Source organism: Narcine bancroftii, chromosome 4, assembly GCF_036971445.1.
Source record: "Narcine bancroftii isolate sNarBan1 chromosome 4, sNarBan1.hap1, whole genome shotgun sequence".
NCBI lineage: Eukaryota > Metazoa > Chordata > Chondrichthyes > Torpediniformes > Narcinidae > Narcine > Narcine bancroftii.
This window is the reverse complement of record NC_091472.1, coordinates 268,344,347-268,361,613: the sequence shown is the minus strand read 5'-3', so window position 1 is coordinate 268,361,613 and position 17,267 is coordinate 268,344,347. Positions and strand designations below refer to the sequence as shown.

The 17,267-nt window shown below is 40.0% G+C and overlaps 1 protein-coding gene across 4 annotated transcripts in view; it reads left to right on the top strand.

The window, feature by feature from the left end:
• The window catches only part of LOC138761953 (spermatogenesis-associated protein 24-like), a 166,557-nt gene that overhangs the window by 41,581 nt on the left and 107,709 nt on the right, over positions 1 to 17,267 (top strand). The window contains exon 6 of one of the 4 annotated variants that reach the window (XM_069934971.1): positions 2,330 to 2,977. The exons of 2 other annotated variants lie outside the window; for them this stretch is intronic. In XM_069934971.1, coding sequence (XP_069791072.1) covers positions 2,330 to 2,477 — 148 coding nt within the window. In that variant the 3' untranslated portion in view covers positions 2,478 to 2,977. Of the gene's footprint in view, positions 1 to 1,094; positions 1,634 to 2,329; positions 2,978 to 17,267 lie in introns of those variants that run through there. One more of the 4 variants, XM_069934973.1, reaches the window with a different exon arrangement.

Here is a 17,267-nt window from a genome sequence, read left to right as displayed (position 1 = left end):
TTCTGCTCCACTATCTCCTGTGGACACTTTGGAGCCCTCCCATGGACCCCCATCATTGTTTTGAAGTTCTATCCAAATAGCCTCACTCAAAAAATCTCTGGATTTCTTTTCTCTGTTCTGCAATGCCACCTGGTCTTTGACACACTTCCCCATCCTACTTCATGATTCTACACCCTAGAATGTTGAGTTGTCAGCACTGTCCATTTCTCAACCACTTTGCCGTAACAGCTATAATATCATACCTTTATTTTTAAATCACTGCCTTGGTTTGTTCCTGTGCAACATGCTGATAGCTTTTTTTTCCTGAGAATGTTCAATATGGGCCATAGGATACACTCCATAATATTCAAAAGTGGAGGAAATACATCTCTGATGTCATTGTGTACACAATTGATGTTGAGGAAACAATGGGAATGCATGCTGAATTTATAAGTTCCTTGTGTTAAAATAGATCCAGTCCAGCCTTGTCTACAGACAAGATTTCCCATGTGTCTACAGACTTAGATTTCAGATCAGTGACATCCTCTGCATTCTGTTATAGATTTGAAAGAAGGCCGTGAAGACGACTTTATTTTCTTCCCAGACTAGCTGTAGCTTATTTTACTGTGAATCATAACATTGAACGATTAATGTCAGGACTTGATTCCCTTTATCCAATGTAAATGTAATAATAAATATGGCCAGAATTTATTTAGCTCTTGTGTTTTATCTCTGTGATTTACTCATATGCATCCTCGAGTTTGTTAAGTGCAAGTTGACCATTTGGAAGATTTTTAAAGATCATATTTATGACTTTGCTTTGTGTAGCTTCCAGCTGATTTATGCACTCAAATGTTTCAACTAATCCTGTATACACAGACATTTCTTGTCATGTTATTTAGGTATGATAAACATGTTCTACAGACAGACACCCAGCACAAATCCATGAGACTATGCAAAACTACATTAGTTTGCATATAGAATCTTGTTAAAATGGGATCTGCAGTGTGCCTGTCAGGAGACTCTTGAAGAGCTCACAACAGCTTTATTAATATTGTACTCGATGCTGGGACACACATAAAACCTTAAAGGAATTCTCACCATGGTTTCCACAGAACAGCTGTACAAAAGGCAGTCATGAAGGTGAGGGAAAGCATGAAGAAGGAGGATATGGTGCTTTCCTATATGTCTGGGCAGCCATGTGGTGGTCACCTCTGATTCTTGGACTACAAATGGCCTCATGTGGACCTGTGCTCAGGGTGTTGAATGATTTATATGAGAACACTGTAAACAGAGATGCAGTATCCAGTGATGGTGGCAGATTCAGTGCAAGGCATTAATGTCATGGACCCTCTAACTTATGCACATGCAAAGTGCTTTTAGTTTTGCTATCTCTGTTTAACAAAGGTGATAAGATGCACCCAGAAGATTCAATGTATGGCAATAATAGAGGAAACATGTCTGTATTGTCATTAGACACATGGACATTGAGAAAAAATCCCAGCTGCACAATGTGCAAGTGCTTGGGCCAATTTGCCAATGGATACAATTTCATCTGGAAATGATCGCTGGTGCAATAGAGTCTGCGTTATATTGCTTTTTTATGAAATTTTCACATTTAAAATGCGCACATGGATCCACTTTTTAAGCTGGAGAATTTTAATTATAATATTGCAAATTATATATAATTCAGTTTATAAAATGTTTTAATTGTCAAACTATGACTGATTTATTATACTAGCATTCCTTATTACTGTAATAATGTGGAACAGATGCATTTGGCAACCACTTTGAGCCGATAGTTTAAATTTGTGAATCTTATAACCAATATCCAACATTCTGCAAGCCCTGCAACAGTAAAATCTTTGGTATTGTTTCCACTGATGGTTGTTATTTCTGTTTCAATTACTGCTCAGTTTTGTTTTGAAGTTAAAAGTGTAAAAATTGGATTTCATTATTTCTGGTGTGGCATATTATTTATGTGACATATTTTGGCCTCGCATCAAATAACCTGTAACCACCAAAAATAGCTAAATTGGAAAATTCTTGATTCAAAAAATTGCTGATAAGTTTTTCTCCCACTTGTAAGTATTGAAAGTCATTTTACATTCATTCACTGAGAGCAGGTGCTGCATGAGTTGGCAACTGCGGACTCACAATGATATGGACCAGCACTGTAGCAGCTGCACAGGGTGAAGCAGAATTAAGGGAAAATGAGGAAGAGTGGAAAATATAGGGGGTTGTTATCGAACTTTGGGGCACGGTGGGAAGAATCAGAAAGCAAGGGCCTATCAGGATGTTCATAGGTTTATGTGTTTATATGCTGGTTGATGGAATCTCCTCCACACAGGTGTACATCAATGAGCCACTGGCACAGTGATCCATTGCGGAGCTGCAGATTACAGCAATCAATGCATGGATTCTATGGTTGTTGTCAGTGCTGTCTCCCTGAATATCAATGTCAAGGAGTGAGTGAAAATAAAATGATGCTCTCATAAATGCTATTGAATTCACCTGTGGTTCCTGACAGTCTGTATAATGCATGCCATGTTTTACTGAATGTGATGTACAACAACTTCAGGTAATAATCTTTACATCCAATTTCTGATAAATTAGAAATGTGTACCAGGCAAGTGATGACATTGTTGTGTGCACAAAGTATGAAGGAGAAATAGCATGGCGGTACTGTTGGCGTAGCGGTTAGTGCAACGCCTTTACAGTGCCAGTGATCAGGACTGGGGTGCGAATCCTGTGCAGTCTGTAAGGAGTTTGTATGTTCTCTCCATGTGTGCATGGGTTTTCCCCAGGGGCTCTTGTTTCCTTCCACCCTTCAAAAGGTACCAGGGGTGTAGGTTAATTGGGTGTAAATTGGGCAGCGCAAACTTATTGTGGTGAATGTCTGCCAAGCTGCCTGTCTCCCCTCTGGCGAGTCTTGCTGTACTAACATTGGCTGTGCATTATCTCTACTGTTAAGGACACTCCCCTTGGATATAACTGTATATGCATCTATTGTCTTTCATTATGTACCATGAGTTTCTGCTAATAAAATCCATGATTATTGTTTGACCACATCGTCTTTTGTCTACTTCATCAACTGGCACTTCACTCATTGGGCAAAAGGGCCTGATAAATTTAAATTTAGACAAGCAGCACATTATTTTTTTAAAAATTGAAATATGTAAATTGTACATTTAAAAATTTGAAAAAAACACCAGTGTTGGATGAATTGTGACAAGAAGCTCCTTTAAAATAATCTGATTTGGAGGATCTTTCACCAGTTCAAAATATGTTGAAAATATTTCTTCTTATATGATTTTCTTAGAAGAAAAACGCACTTGTTCCTGTTATTTTTATCAAGTTTCTAAGCTGCACTCTTCAGTGCTGCATTTCACCTTTTATTTTTGTTATCCAAAAATAACAAAGGAGCAAATGTATTCCAGCCAAAATTCTAAGTCTCGGCAGCGATGAACTTAAAACCAAATGTACAAGAAAAAAGGTTCACCAGGGATCTCAAAGACCCTCAAATCTATCCTCAAAGACCCCCACCACCACCAAGGCCATGCCTATCCACTCTGCTACCATCAGGAAAAAGGTTCAGGAGCCTAAAGTCGAGCAGTCAGGGTACAAGGACAGTTTCTTCCCCGCTGCCATCGGATTCCTGAATAATCAATGAACCAAAGACACTGGTTACTTTTTGTGTTCTATTATTTTGTTTATAGTAAAGATGGTTATAATATGAATGTTTATACTGTGACGCTGCGGCAAAACACCAAATTTTGTGACTTGTTCATGACAATAAATTCTGCTTCTGATTTTTTTTTTCTGTTTTCAATCTTCTTTATTGGTTTTTATAGGAAATAAAATGAAGAAAAAGAAACAAAACTGACAATACAGTATCACGTATATCCTACCTAACCTACTCTAAAATAATTCAAAAAACAGCTGAGCAGCTTATCTTGAGAGTTACATATATTTTGTAGTTTTTGGTTCCTACCATAAATCAAAAAACAAAATTATGTCTATATCTCATCTGGAAGAGTAAATAAATCTAATCACACGAATCAAATACATGATATCTATTTTTTTTCTAGGTTTAGGCAAGACATAATATGAGAGAACCTTTGAAACACTGTTGGAGGTCTAGAGTCTTTCTATTTGAATAGGATAGCTCTTCTAGCCACAATATAGAGAGGGCCACATCCTGTTGAACAGGTACAGAAAAACTCCCTATGTCTGCATCAATAGCCCCAAAAAGAGCCGTTATTGGATTGGGTCGTAGCTCCAATATTTAAAAATTCCAATAGATTTCTAACGATGAACAAAACCAAAACGTGTCAATATATCAATTTCAGATTTGCATCTGTCAGAAATAGGGGTAATATTAGAAAAAAAATACTAGCCAGCTTATCTTTGTACATGTGAACAGGATACACCACTTTGTATTGGATTAAGAATATTGGAACCATTTTAAAGAGGTATTTACTAGTTTAAAAATCTTGTCCTGAACATCATCAGATAAAGTTCTAGTTCCTAAAGCTTTTTAATCTTATCATGAAGTACTGGATGTAATTTTAATAATCAGACTCTATTGTCATTAACAAATCGTGAAATTCAGTATATTGTGATGCATCACTGAGCAAACATTCATATTATAACCATCTTACAACATTACTATAAAAAGATAAAAATAATAGTGCACAAAAAGTAACCAAAGTTCATTGATTATACAGGAATCTGATGGCAATGGGAAAGAAACTGACCTTGTGCCCTGAGTGCTTGTCTTTAGGCTCCTGTAGCTTTTTCCTGATGGTAGCAAAATGAAAAGGGCATGGCCTGGATAGTGGGGGTCTTTGAGGATAGAGGCTATTTTTTTAAGGCATCACCTCATGTAGATGTCCTCGATGGAGTGAAGTCTAGTGCCTGTGATGTCACAGGCTGAGTTAACAATCCTTTGGAGGTTATTCTTGTCCTGAGAGTTGATGCCTCTATACCAGGCAGTGATGTAACCAGCTAGAATGCTCTCCACGGTACGCCTGTAAAAATTTAGGAGAGCCTTCAGTGACACCTCACAAAGTATAGCTCTGTCGAACCTTCTTAGTGATTGCAGGGCAGATCCTTGGAGATGGTTCACAGCTAGGAATTTGAAGTTCTTGACCCTCTCCACTACTGAGCCCTCGATGAGGACTGGGTCATGTTCCCCTAACTTCCTCCTGAAGTCCACAATTATCTCCTTGGCTTAACTGATGTTGAGTCCAAGGTTGTTGTTATTAAACCATTCAACAAGCTGATCTATTTCCCTCCTGTACGCTTCCTCATTGCCATTTGTGATTCTGCTGACAAACGTTGGCAAATGTAGATGGCATTGGGATTGTATCTGGTCACACAGTCATGGGTGTATATTGAGTAGAGCAGTGGGTATGCCTGTGTTGATGATCAGTGAGGAGGAGTAATTTTTCCCATTCGTACTGACTGTGGTCCCCCGATGAGAAAGTCAAGGAGAGTGGGGTACAGAGGCCCAGAGTTTGTAGCTTCTTGACCAGCAACAAGGGAATAATGGTATTGAAGGCTGAGCTGTAATCTATGAAGAGCAGCCATATGTATGAATCACTAATCCAGAGCTGAGTGGAGAGCCAGTGATATTGTTTCTGCTGTGGAGCAATCTATTGTATATAAATTCCAATTAACCCTTTCTAAGAGGGATTCAACTGAAAAATATTATCAACTAAATCTGGTAGATATACAAATGGAAAACTCTGAAATTTAAGAAATTTAATCTGTAAATTTTTTAAAAATGAGATTTTGGTAAGTCTTATTTACTTGCAAGCAGATCAAAAGACATTAAACAACCTTACTTAAATAATTTTGCAAAATAAACAATACCTTTGATTTTCCATAGAAAGAAAGATTGATCAATTATTTATGGTAAAAAAATAATTATGAGAGATAGCTCTAGATAAGATAAAGCTTTTTAACTTTAAAAAAATCCTAAATTGGAACCAGATTCTCAATGTATATTCCTTTAGATCTTGGAAAAGCTAAATGGAAAAGAGGCCACTGTAGAGATTTCAATTTAGATTTCAAATGTATTGTCAGAGTACATTCATGCATCAAATACAATTCCGAGATTCCTTTTTCCTGCGGGCACGGCAGAATTACCACTAATTAGTAATACAAAAATTAACTGCACACAGCTTGACTGTATAAACAATCAAACGAACTGTAAACAGATAACGAATGTAAACATTGCTGTGCAATGCTGGGAGAGCAAGGAAAATCAAAAAAATGCACAAGTGAGATGAGGTGAAGACTGTGGGGGGGGGGGAGAGAGGGAGGGGAATAAAAATAAAGTGCACAAATAAGAGGCCTTAAATGAGTCCCTGATTGAATTTGTTGATGAGGAGTTTAACGGTGGAGGAGTAGCTGCTGGTCCTGAACCTGTTCCTAAATCCTCAGATGTTTAAAACCTGTTTCTAAATCTGTCCATAATGGTCAATCCAATTAATCGGAATAAAAAACCCAAAACATTAAATTACAAATATTAGCATCCCAATAAACCTAAAATTAGGTAAGGCCATACTTCCATCTTTTTTCGATTTTTGTAAATGAAATTTATTAATTCTCGGGTTTTTGTTTTTACAAACGAATAAAGAAACTTTTGAATCAATATTATTAAAAAAAAGATTTTGGAATGAAAACTGGAATTGCTTGAAATAAATATAAAACCTAGGTAATATTATCATTTTAACTACATTCATATGACATTAAAGAGAATGATAAATAAGAACTAGAAAAAAGACAATCTCACATACTCGAATAGAGGAAGAAAACTGAGTTTATATAAATCTTTAAATTTTTCCATAATTTTAACCCCAAAGCATGTGAAATTATCTAACAGTCTTAAATGGAACTTAGATAGAGATTGATCCTGATTCTGATGGCTAATCAATCCTTTTCAAGAAAGTCCAACCGTGGTAACTGCAGAGGATTCCCTTGCTCTTTGACACAGGGGAAAACATCACCAGGAACTTCCTCAACTGACCCCTCCCAGAAGACAGAGCTTCTCTTTGAATTATAATGTAGATTCTGCCCATCTAGAGGTACAGTAGCACCACTCCAATAAAAATGCAGGAATAAGCATCAGCCACCAGAAATGACCATTTTTTCACTTCACTAAAGTTTCTGAATCTATTAGTTCAAAAGGAATGTGGAATTCCCTCCTCAAGTTTGCAGATGACACAACTGTATTTGGCCTCATCGTTACAGAAGAGGTGGAAAATCTCATTATACAACCCAAGTCTCAATGTGGACAAGATGAAGGAGATGATCATGCACTTCAGGAGGACCACCCTCCACTACACATCAACAACTCTGTAACGGAGAGAGTAGAGAGCACCAAGTTCCTTGGAGTTCACTTAACAATTGATCCATCATGGGTACAAAACATCTCCTAACTTGTCAGGAAGGCACAACCATGTCTGCACTTACTTATGGTTTCTACACAGTCGCTGCATAATTTCCCATCAACAATTTTCACACTTACCTTCCGAAGAGGCCGTTCATTCAGGAAGAACATTTTCACCAAATGCTTGAGTTGTGGTATTTTCATAGGCTGGATGCGGGTTGACATCGACCATGATGTACACCTTGCGTATTGTAATGACTATAATATTAACACATACAGATGCTTATATTGATGACTTGGTCACAAAACATGACACATGGGAAGAACATTTGAAGGAATTGGACAAATTGTTTGGAAGGTTATCCAAAGCAAACTTAACTGTTAAGTTAGCAAAGAGTGAATTTGCAAATACCACTGTGTATATACTTAGGTCATGGCAAAGTTGAACCTATTCAAGTGAAAGTGAATGCAATTTCTGAGTTTCCTATTCCCAATGGCAAGAAAGGAGTGAGAAGGTTTTTAGGAATGGCAGGATATTATAGGGTTTTGCAGAAATCTTCCTTTAACAAATCTTTTGAAGAAAGAGGAGAAATGTGTGTGGACTAGAGTGTCGACAGCTTTATAAAATTTAAAGGATATGCTATGTCATTATCCTGTGTTAAAATCTGCTGATTTTGATTATTTTTTTTCTGTAGCAGTGGACGCGATTGAGGTAGCAGCAGGGTCAGTTTTATTGCAGAAACATAATGAAATTGACCATCCAGTTGCCTACTTTTCAAAGAAATTCAATGTTCCTCAAAGGAACTATTCTACTATTGAGAAAGAACTATTGTCTATATTGTTATCTCTGCAGAATTTTGGTGTGTATCTCAAAAACCAATTGTGGTATTTACTGACCATAATCCTCTGGTGTTTTTGAATAAAATGAAGAACAAAAACAGAAGATTGTTAAACCGGAGTTTAATATTATAAGAATATAATCTGCAAATTATTCATATCAGATGCTCAAATAATATTATTGTGGATTGTTTATCAAGATGTTAAAAGTGATCATGTACAAAATACTCTCAACATTGTTACTTTATTCTTTTCTTTCTTTCTTTGGCTTGGCTTCGCGGACGAAGATTTATGGAGGGGGTAAAAAGTCCACGTCAGCTGCAGGCTCGTTTGTGGCTGACAAGTCCGATGCGGGACAGGCAGACACGGTTGCAGCGGTTGCAGGGGAAAATTGGTTGGTTGGGGTTGGGTGTTGGGTTTTTCCTCCTTTGCCTTTTGTCAGTGAGGTGGGCTCTGCGGTCTTCTTCAAAGGAGGTTGCTGCCCGCCAAACTGTGAGGCGCCAAGATGCACGGTTTGAGGCGTTATCAGCCCACTGGCGGTGGTCAATGTGGCAGACACCAAGAGATTTCTTTATAACATGTATATATAGTGAATCGTTATATATTTAGTGATTTTAAAGAAAGGGAGGTGTAGTGGCAATAATATTTTGGGGAATTTGTAAGATTTAGAGTAGGTTACATACATACACACATTTTAAAACAGTTCTTATTTGAAAGACTGAAGAAATACTGAAGATCTCTGGAGAATATAAGCGCCTTTCACAAGTAGGTGTTAATTGAACTGATGTCATAAAATGAATGGACTGGAGAGACACTCTGGCTGTTGGAAGTTCTTTTCAAGGGTTTTGACAGAGTACACAGAAAGGTCACTCCTGGTTTTTGTTGATCTAACAACAACTTGAGCCGAAGGAAGAACTCCCATTGTTTGCTGGAGAAAGTGGGGTTTTGCAAGTGAGTCACATGGGCTTTCTGGAAGCCAGTTGGAGAGAGAAAGAGAAGAGAAGCTCTCTCAGTCAGTGTGTGTGGGACACTGAGCAGTGCAATCCAGGAAGATCTGATGAAAAGTTCCAAAGCAGTGGATGGCTGGAAGTGCTATGTCTGATGTTTCTCTTGGAATAAGAGGAACAGAAGGAGCTCTGTTCTAACCTGAAAGAAAGAGGTTACCATCTGAAAAACCCTGATGGGGCAAGTTTCATCAGTGAGACATTGAGGTGACTAATGGTGGTACCTCAGTTGTGGAAGTCCTGGAACAACAAATCTCTCTCTGCAAACCCTACAAGAACCTTCCTGAGTGGTAAACATTTACTTTTCAAGCACCAAAGCCTGGTGAACTTTATACATGTTAAATTCTGTGCACAGTATAAGAATTGCCTGCATCCAGAGAACTTGGAAGAAGAAGTGAGATTGAACTTTGAATCAAAGAACTTTAATTTATACACACATTGCATAAATGTGCGCTTAGAATTAGAAGGGGGTTAACTTGGGTTAGTATAGAGTATAGTTTAGTAAAAGTATAAAGATAAGTTAAAGTTTGATTCTATTTTCATATTTGAAGTTGATTAAAAATAACTTTTGTTTTAAAAACCACTTGTCTTGGTGAATGTCTATGCTGCTGGGTTTTGGGGTCCTTTGGGCTTGTAACAGTATAAAATACAGCATCACTGCGTCAATGCCATCAGTTACGTCTTTCATCCACATCCACTAAAGCCTCCAGACTGAAGAGAAAAATGGCTCTCATAGAATAATACAGCCCTTTGGCCCTCGATGTTGTGCCAACCCATATATACTTTCCTAAAAGGAAAGTACTAAATCCTCCCTACCCCAAAATCCTCTATTTTTCTTTCATCCATTTAAGAGTCTCTTAAGTACCTCCAATGTTTCAGCTTCCACCATCATCCCCAGCAAGGTATTCCAGGCACCCACAACACTGTGTGAAAAAAACCTACCCTGATGTCTCCCCTAGACTTCCCTCCCTTAACTTTGTATATATGTCCACTGTTGTTTACTGATCCTGCCCTAGGAAATAGCTGCTGGCTGTCCACCTTATCTTTGCCTCTCATAATTTTGTATCAAATTTCTTCTCATTCTTCTATGCTCCAAAGAGAAAAGTCCCAGCTCTGCTAATCTCATAAGACTTGTTTCCCAATCCAGGCAATATCCTGGTAAATTTCCTCTGAACCCTCTCCATAGCTTCCACATCCTTCCTATAATGAGGTGACCAGAACCGAACACAATACTCTTCTTACCAAAGGTTTATAGAGTTGTAGTATGACCTGACTACTCCTGAATTCAATCCCCCTATTCATGAATCCCAACATCCTATTGGCCTTCTTAACTATCCCATCAATTTGTGCAGTGACCTTAAGGGATGTATGGATTTTCACCCCAAGGTCCCTTTGTTCATCCACACTCTTAAGTAACTGATCATTAACCCTGTACTCAGCCTTATAGTTTGTCCTTCCAAAATGCATCACCTCACATTTATCTGGATTGAAATCCATCGGCCATTTTTCTACCCAAATCTGCATCCTGTCTATATCAGCTTGTAACTTTCGAAAACCTTCATCTCCATCCACAACTCCTTCAACCTTCATGTCATCTGAAAACTTACCCATCCTTCCACCTCTTCAGCCAGGTCATTTATAGAAATCACAAAGAACAGAGGTCCCAGAACAGATCCTTGAGACATTCCACTAGTCACCAACCTCCAAGCGGAATTCTTTCCTTCCACTACCACTCTCTGCTTTCTTCCTACAAGCCCATTTAAAAAAAAATCCATACAGCTAATTTTCTATTGACTTTCTGAAAGAGTATCTCATAGGGGACCTTGTCAAATGACTTGCGAAAATCCATGCTCTACCTTAATTAATTTCTTTGTTACCTCCTCAAAAAGCTCAATTAGACTCATGAGGCATGACCTTCTTTTCACAAAGCCATGCTGACTATCCTTGAGTAGATTGTTCTTCTCCAAATTCTCATAGATCCTATTCTTAAGAATCCATTAGTTTACATACCACTGACTTAAGACTTACTGGTCTATAATTCCCAGGATTCTCTGTTTCCTTTTTTAGACAAGGGGACTACATTTGCTATTCTCCAATCCTTCGGCACCTCCACTGCAGCCAAAGAGGATTCAAAGATCATAGCTACTGCCCCAGCTATCTCTTCTCTTACTTACCACACCAACCTGGGATATATTGCGTCCGGCCCCAGGGACTTATCAATCTTGATGTTTTTTTATGAAGATCCAACACTTCCACTTCCTTAATCTCCACATTATCCAGCACACAGAACTGTTCAATTTCAACTTCACCCTGATCAAGTTCCTTTTCTCTTGTGAATACTGACACAAAGTATTCGTTTAGGAACTCCCTAACCTCTTCCGCATCCAGGCACATGTTGCCTCCATTTTCCTTTAGTGGCCACATCCTCATTCTCAACATCCTTCTGTTCTTCATGTAAACTTAGAACACCTTTGGGTTCTCCTTATTTCTACATCCCAAGGCCTTCTTATGCTCCCTTTGAGCTCTCCTAAGTCCTTTCTTAAACTCCTTGCTGGCTGCCATATACTTCTCATGAGCCCTTCCTGTTTCCTGCTTCCTATATCTAATGTATGTTTCCTTCTTCCTCTTGATTTGTTGCCTGACCTGTTTTGTCAGCCACAGTTCTCTTTTCCTATCATGGGAGAAACCTATTTTGAACTCTGCTCAAGATGTCCCTCAACTTTATTCACATTAGTTCTGTGCTTTCACCCTTAGACATTTGTTTCCAGCTTATTCTTGCTAGATCCTGCCTCATCTCTTCATAATGAGCCCTTTCCCAGTTAAGCACTTCCCCAGTTTGTCTGTTTTTATCCTTTTCCATCGCTATGTTGAAGCTCAGGGAGTTGTGGTCACTCTCACCAAAATACTTCCCCACTGAGAGGTCCTCCATCTGACCAGGTTCATTCCACAGAACCAGATCCACAGATCATGTTAAAGATAGCTCTGAGTATGTGTAGCATTACTCGAACGAACCTTAATTTCATGCGTTTCATGTATGCACATTTAAAAATCCCACGTTATAGTGTCACGAACTGAACATTTCACCACGCGTCATCATGCAAATCGTATTCATTAGCCCATTGTTGCGGACCACCTGCAGTTCAGTTTAGACTGCAGGCAGTCTGCAAAATTGTCTAGGGCTGCTGCAGGAAATATTTCAGAACAGGAATGAGTGACTCATTCCTGTTCTGAACTTTTTTTACACAGCCTGCATTGCGGGAATTTTGTGAAAATTTCCCGATATGCAGCTGCTGTGTAAAATCCATAACTGAAAAGACAGAAGTGGGCAAGGCTACTGACCACCATTATGTCAACCTTCTACAGGTCCTCTATCAAGAGCGTCCTGGCCGGCTGCATCACGATGTGGTTTGGGTACTGCAGAGAAATGGATCAGAGGCCAATTCGCAGGACTATAAGAGTGGCAGAGAGCATCACTGAATCACTTTCCCCCCCACCCCACACATCGACGTGATTTACTGGGATTGTCGGCTGAAGAGAGGGTTCAAAATCACTGAGTATCCCTTCCACCCTGCACATACCATCTTTCAACTCCTTTCGGGGCAGGGATTCAGGAGGATCAGAGCAAGCACCATTAGGCTGAGGAGCAGTTTCTTCCCACAGCAGTGAGAATGCCAAACGACTAAAGGAACTGCTCTCACTAACCATCCAAGGTTCTCATATTTACAAAGCAAAATCTATTTATTTATTTGTATATCTGAATGTTTGTCTGTATGTGTATAATGCCTGGTTGTTTGTCTTCATGGTTTGACAGGAGAAATCTGTTTCATCGAGCAGTACTTGTGCAATCAGGTGACTTAATTTGAAATTTGGCTGCCCACAAAAATGTACAGCTGTCTTACAAATTGCTCCATGACATTTAAAATATGGTTTAAAATAGGCTTCTTCATCACCCCAACATTTTACTCAATCTTTCCAGCCGAGTTTGGTGAACACACTAAATACCCTTCTAGAATGCATGAAAATTTTGGATTTACAAAATTGACATTTCTGCTACAGATGTTCTTGCAATAACTTTCCCTTTAATGTAAAATAACAAGTGATAGCCTTAAAATTAATGATTAGTGAGCAGCCTACTATAAGACCATTTGTAGTTCTTTTGGGATGCTGCAGTGTTTGGCTTGAGGGCAGAGAATCAAGGACAGTGTTATTTTATACTGGTGGGCATGACAAGTACTCAAGACTCTACCATTTTTAAAAGTGAAATTGGAGTTAAAAAGTAAAAATAAAATTTAAAATAAAATACAGTAGGCTAGTGTAATAATGGCCTGCGGCATTTTTTACAGAGGCCATGTGTAATGTGCTGTGTATCTAGGTCATGGTCATAACTTGTGATGCTGGGGATGTGATGCCCTCCTCAAGTGATGAAGAGGCCAGAAGTGGAAACACTTCATATCGACTCAGGCAGAGGGAGGTGAAGCATCGCCCGTCAGATATGGGCACAGGGCTTTGAAAACTTCACAGAATGTAAACTAAATCATTTAGTTTTGACTTCTAATCTTTTATCAAAGTTAAAGTAAAATAATCAATCAAGGAAGAAGAATGTGACAAACAGTGGCTATTTTGACTTGCAGCTCTCTGTGATAAATTGCACCATAACTATAAAAATGAAGGTTTGTGTTGAATTTCAAGACTATTTGTGGGTATATTGGTGGTTGCCTGTTTTACACAGCAGAAGGGAAAAGCTAAAAAGCAACACAAACGACATTGAAACAGGATTTCCCATTGATGAACTTGCCTCACAATTGTCAATTTGTTCCATTCAGAATTTCATTGCTGAAGTAATAGTGTTTTGTTACCACAGGGATTTCTGGAACAGCAAGATGGTTCTGTTGTTATGACAGCAGACTAGTTACCCTGAGGTCATGACTTCAAATCCCAAGTGTTAAACTGAGAAATTGAGTTCAATAAATTTGCTAATTTGACACTTGCTCTCCAGTCTGAACTGATGTTAACGTGATTCCTGCCCTGACCGCATGATGACTCCTAAGGAAGTGAACGACATGTATTAAATGGTGCCTTATCAGCGCCTTTCACATCTGAAAGCCAGTAAAAGTATTTTCCCTGTTATTATATGGGATAATGTAATAGATTAATGGTCTGAAGTAGATAAAATCTGTGAGTGTGGTCCTCAGGGCTGGACAGCATGAGAAACTGGTGAAGATATTAAGGGGGATATGATGAAGCTGTGGCCCAGAAAACACTGAGGTTCTGTTGAATGCATTTTGTAAATAGAATAGGTTAACAATCCAGATGCTAGTATGAAAGGTCAACAACTTTAATTCTGTCCTCTTTCTATGGAAGTTAATTGATCAACTGAGCAATTACAATTACTTCCACCCTGAACTGCTGGCATTTACTATGTGTGGTAAATGTCAGTACTTTAAGCTGCCCATTGAAATAAGGAGGCCCGAATCTGCCTGCTGAACCAGCGCCAGATGAGACACAGTGCACAAAAATCAATCCCATTCATTTGAGTAAGCAGGAATGGCAGCTAAAGAGAACATAAAACCGTGTTGGCTACAATGTTGTGTCGATCCATGTAAACCTACTCCCTGATCAATCTAACCCTTCCTTCCTTCACAGTCCATAACCACCATCACCCCCTCCCCACCCCCTGTCTCAATAGTTCTTACATTCCTGTGTCTATTTAAGAATCTTTTAAATGTCCTTATTGTATCATCATCCAGCCACTACCCTGGCAATGTTTTTCAGGTACCCACCACTCTATATGAAAAAAAAATCTACCTCTGATATCTCCTAAACTTTTGTCCATTCATCTTATTGCCGCCCTAGGGAAAAAGATGGTGGCTGTCCACTCTATCTATGCCCCTCATAATCTTATGCACCTTTTGCAGTGAACTGGGATTCACTGATAGTGTGCTGTGCTGATGGCTGGCACCGCCCCCATCTGCTCACATATAACCCTGGTTTCCCGCCTAAACCCAGAACCCTTCCGAAGACTACTGTGAGACCCTACCCATAGTTGTAAGCTAATGAAAGCATTTGTTCTCCCTCCAGCCATGAAAGCTTTCACGCTACGATTTTATTAGCATTCCCAAATTGATGGAGGGACTACCCAACCCTGCTATGCTGATAGGCCCTCTGTCCTCTGATGTGGCTCAGGAGTTCACGTACTGGCTAGAGTGCTTCCAGGCTTACCTGAACGCGACCAGATACGTCTTCCACACTGATGAACTCAGGAGGTCCACACTCATTTTGAGGGTAGAAACTGAAGAGTATATTGACTGCACTGGATATGATACTGCCATTGAGGTGTTGAAGGCTCAGTACCTGAAGTCGCAAAATGAGGTCCTAGCGAGGCACCGACTTGTTCTACGTTGCCAATGGCCAGGAGAGACCACTGATGGCTACCTGCTGGATCACTGGATGCTTGCAAAGAAGTGCAGGTACGAAGTGGCTACGGGCTATGTTCATGAAGAAGAACAGACCTGGGACATTCTAGTCTCTGGGATCCGCTCGAGGTACATGAGGCAGCGACTACTCGTGTCAGGTAAGAAGGACCTGGCTAGCCACGTTGAACTGGCCAAATCGTTGGAACAGGCCAAGCTTGAGAATGACGACCTTGAAGCCAGCGAGCTCACTTGCCCAGGTAACCCCTTCTAAGGACTGGCTGCTCCCGCTACCCCAGCCCTAACAGCTGCTGCTTCCCGTGCTAGGGAGTATCTGCGGCAAGATCCAGCATCCCCAATCTCGCTGCCTGGCTAAAGACTCAGTGTGTTCCAGCTGTGGCAAGAAAGGACTTTGGGTGAGGGTTTGCTGCACAAGGGGAAGCCTGGGGAAGTCCGCAGCCTGCACCATTCTGGATCCAATTCCCGCCTCAAGCCATCTGTCCTGAATTCACCCGAACCCACTTGCTGTGTTACACACCGATGGAAGGTGGCAGTGAGGAAACAGCGCGAAAAGGCTCGCCGGCCATCTTGCCGCGACCCAAATTCAAAATTGGCACCATCATCTTGGAGGAGGAAGGAGGGCAGCCATCTTGCTGCACCATGAGGTTGATGCCATCTTACCTACGCAGGGCAACCCAGGATGGTGGGGGCCATTCGAGTGAGGAGTATGGAGTTTCCAGGGTCCTAACCTCGATGGTCCTAAATCAGGACAGACCTCATCAGCTCAGCAACTCCATCGTGACTGTGAAAGTAAACGAACATTACACTAAATGCCTAATCAACACAGGCTCTACTGAAAGCTTCATAGACTCACGGACTGTGCAAGAGTACAACCTAAATTTGTATCCTTCCATTTATTGCATATTCCTTGCATCATATTCGCATTCTATGCAAATTCAACAACATTGTAGTATATCTGTCCTTTGAAAGGGGGGAATTCTGTAAGATTCGTCTGTATGTACTTAATGAACTGTGTGCTCCAGTATTGTTAGGTCTGGACTTCCTGTGCCACCTTAAAAGCATGACCTTGGAGTATTCTGGTCCCCTCACCCCTGTTATGGTTTGGATCGGAGGGCCCCTAAAATCAGAACCCACATGCATCCTCTCCACACTGAATATCGATCCCACTCCACTCTTCCCGAATCTGTTCTCAGACTGCAAACCTATTGCTACCAAAAGTAGGAGCTACAGCAATTTGTTATAAAATTGGATTCGACATTTCTGATAACATGTCTACGTTGTTCCAACAGTGGAACAATGTTGTCATCGTCATTGGTACAACGTACGAAACCAACGTCAATCCCACGTCATTTTGCTCATTAGCTTTACATTGTTCCAAGGTCAGCTGCTGACCTTGGAACAATGGACCCAACTCTCAACTTGTGAAAGCCACAGAATAGCAAAACAAGCGACCGATTCTGGATTTGTTGAATGACGACAACTTCGAATAAGGTAAGAATTGCCTTTTTTTAGTAATGATTAGGTTAGTTAGTTAAGGTTATATTCCAGAACTGGGGGGTGGGGGGAATGGAACGCACTTTAATTTTGCCATTTTGTTTAGCTGATTTTCTAGTC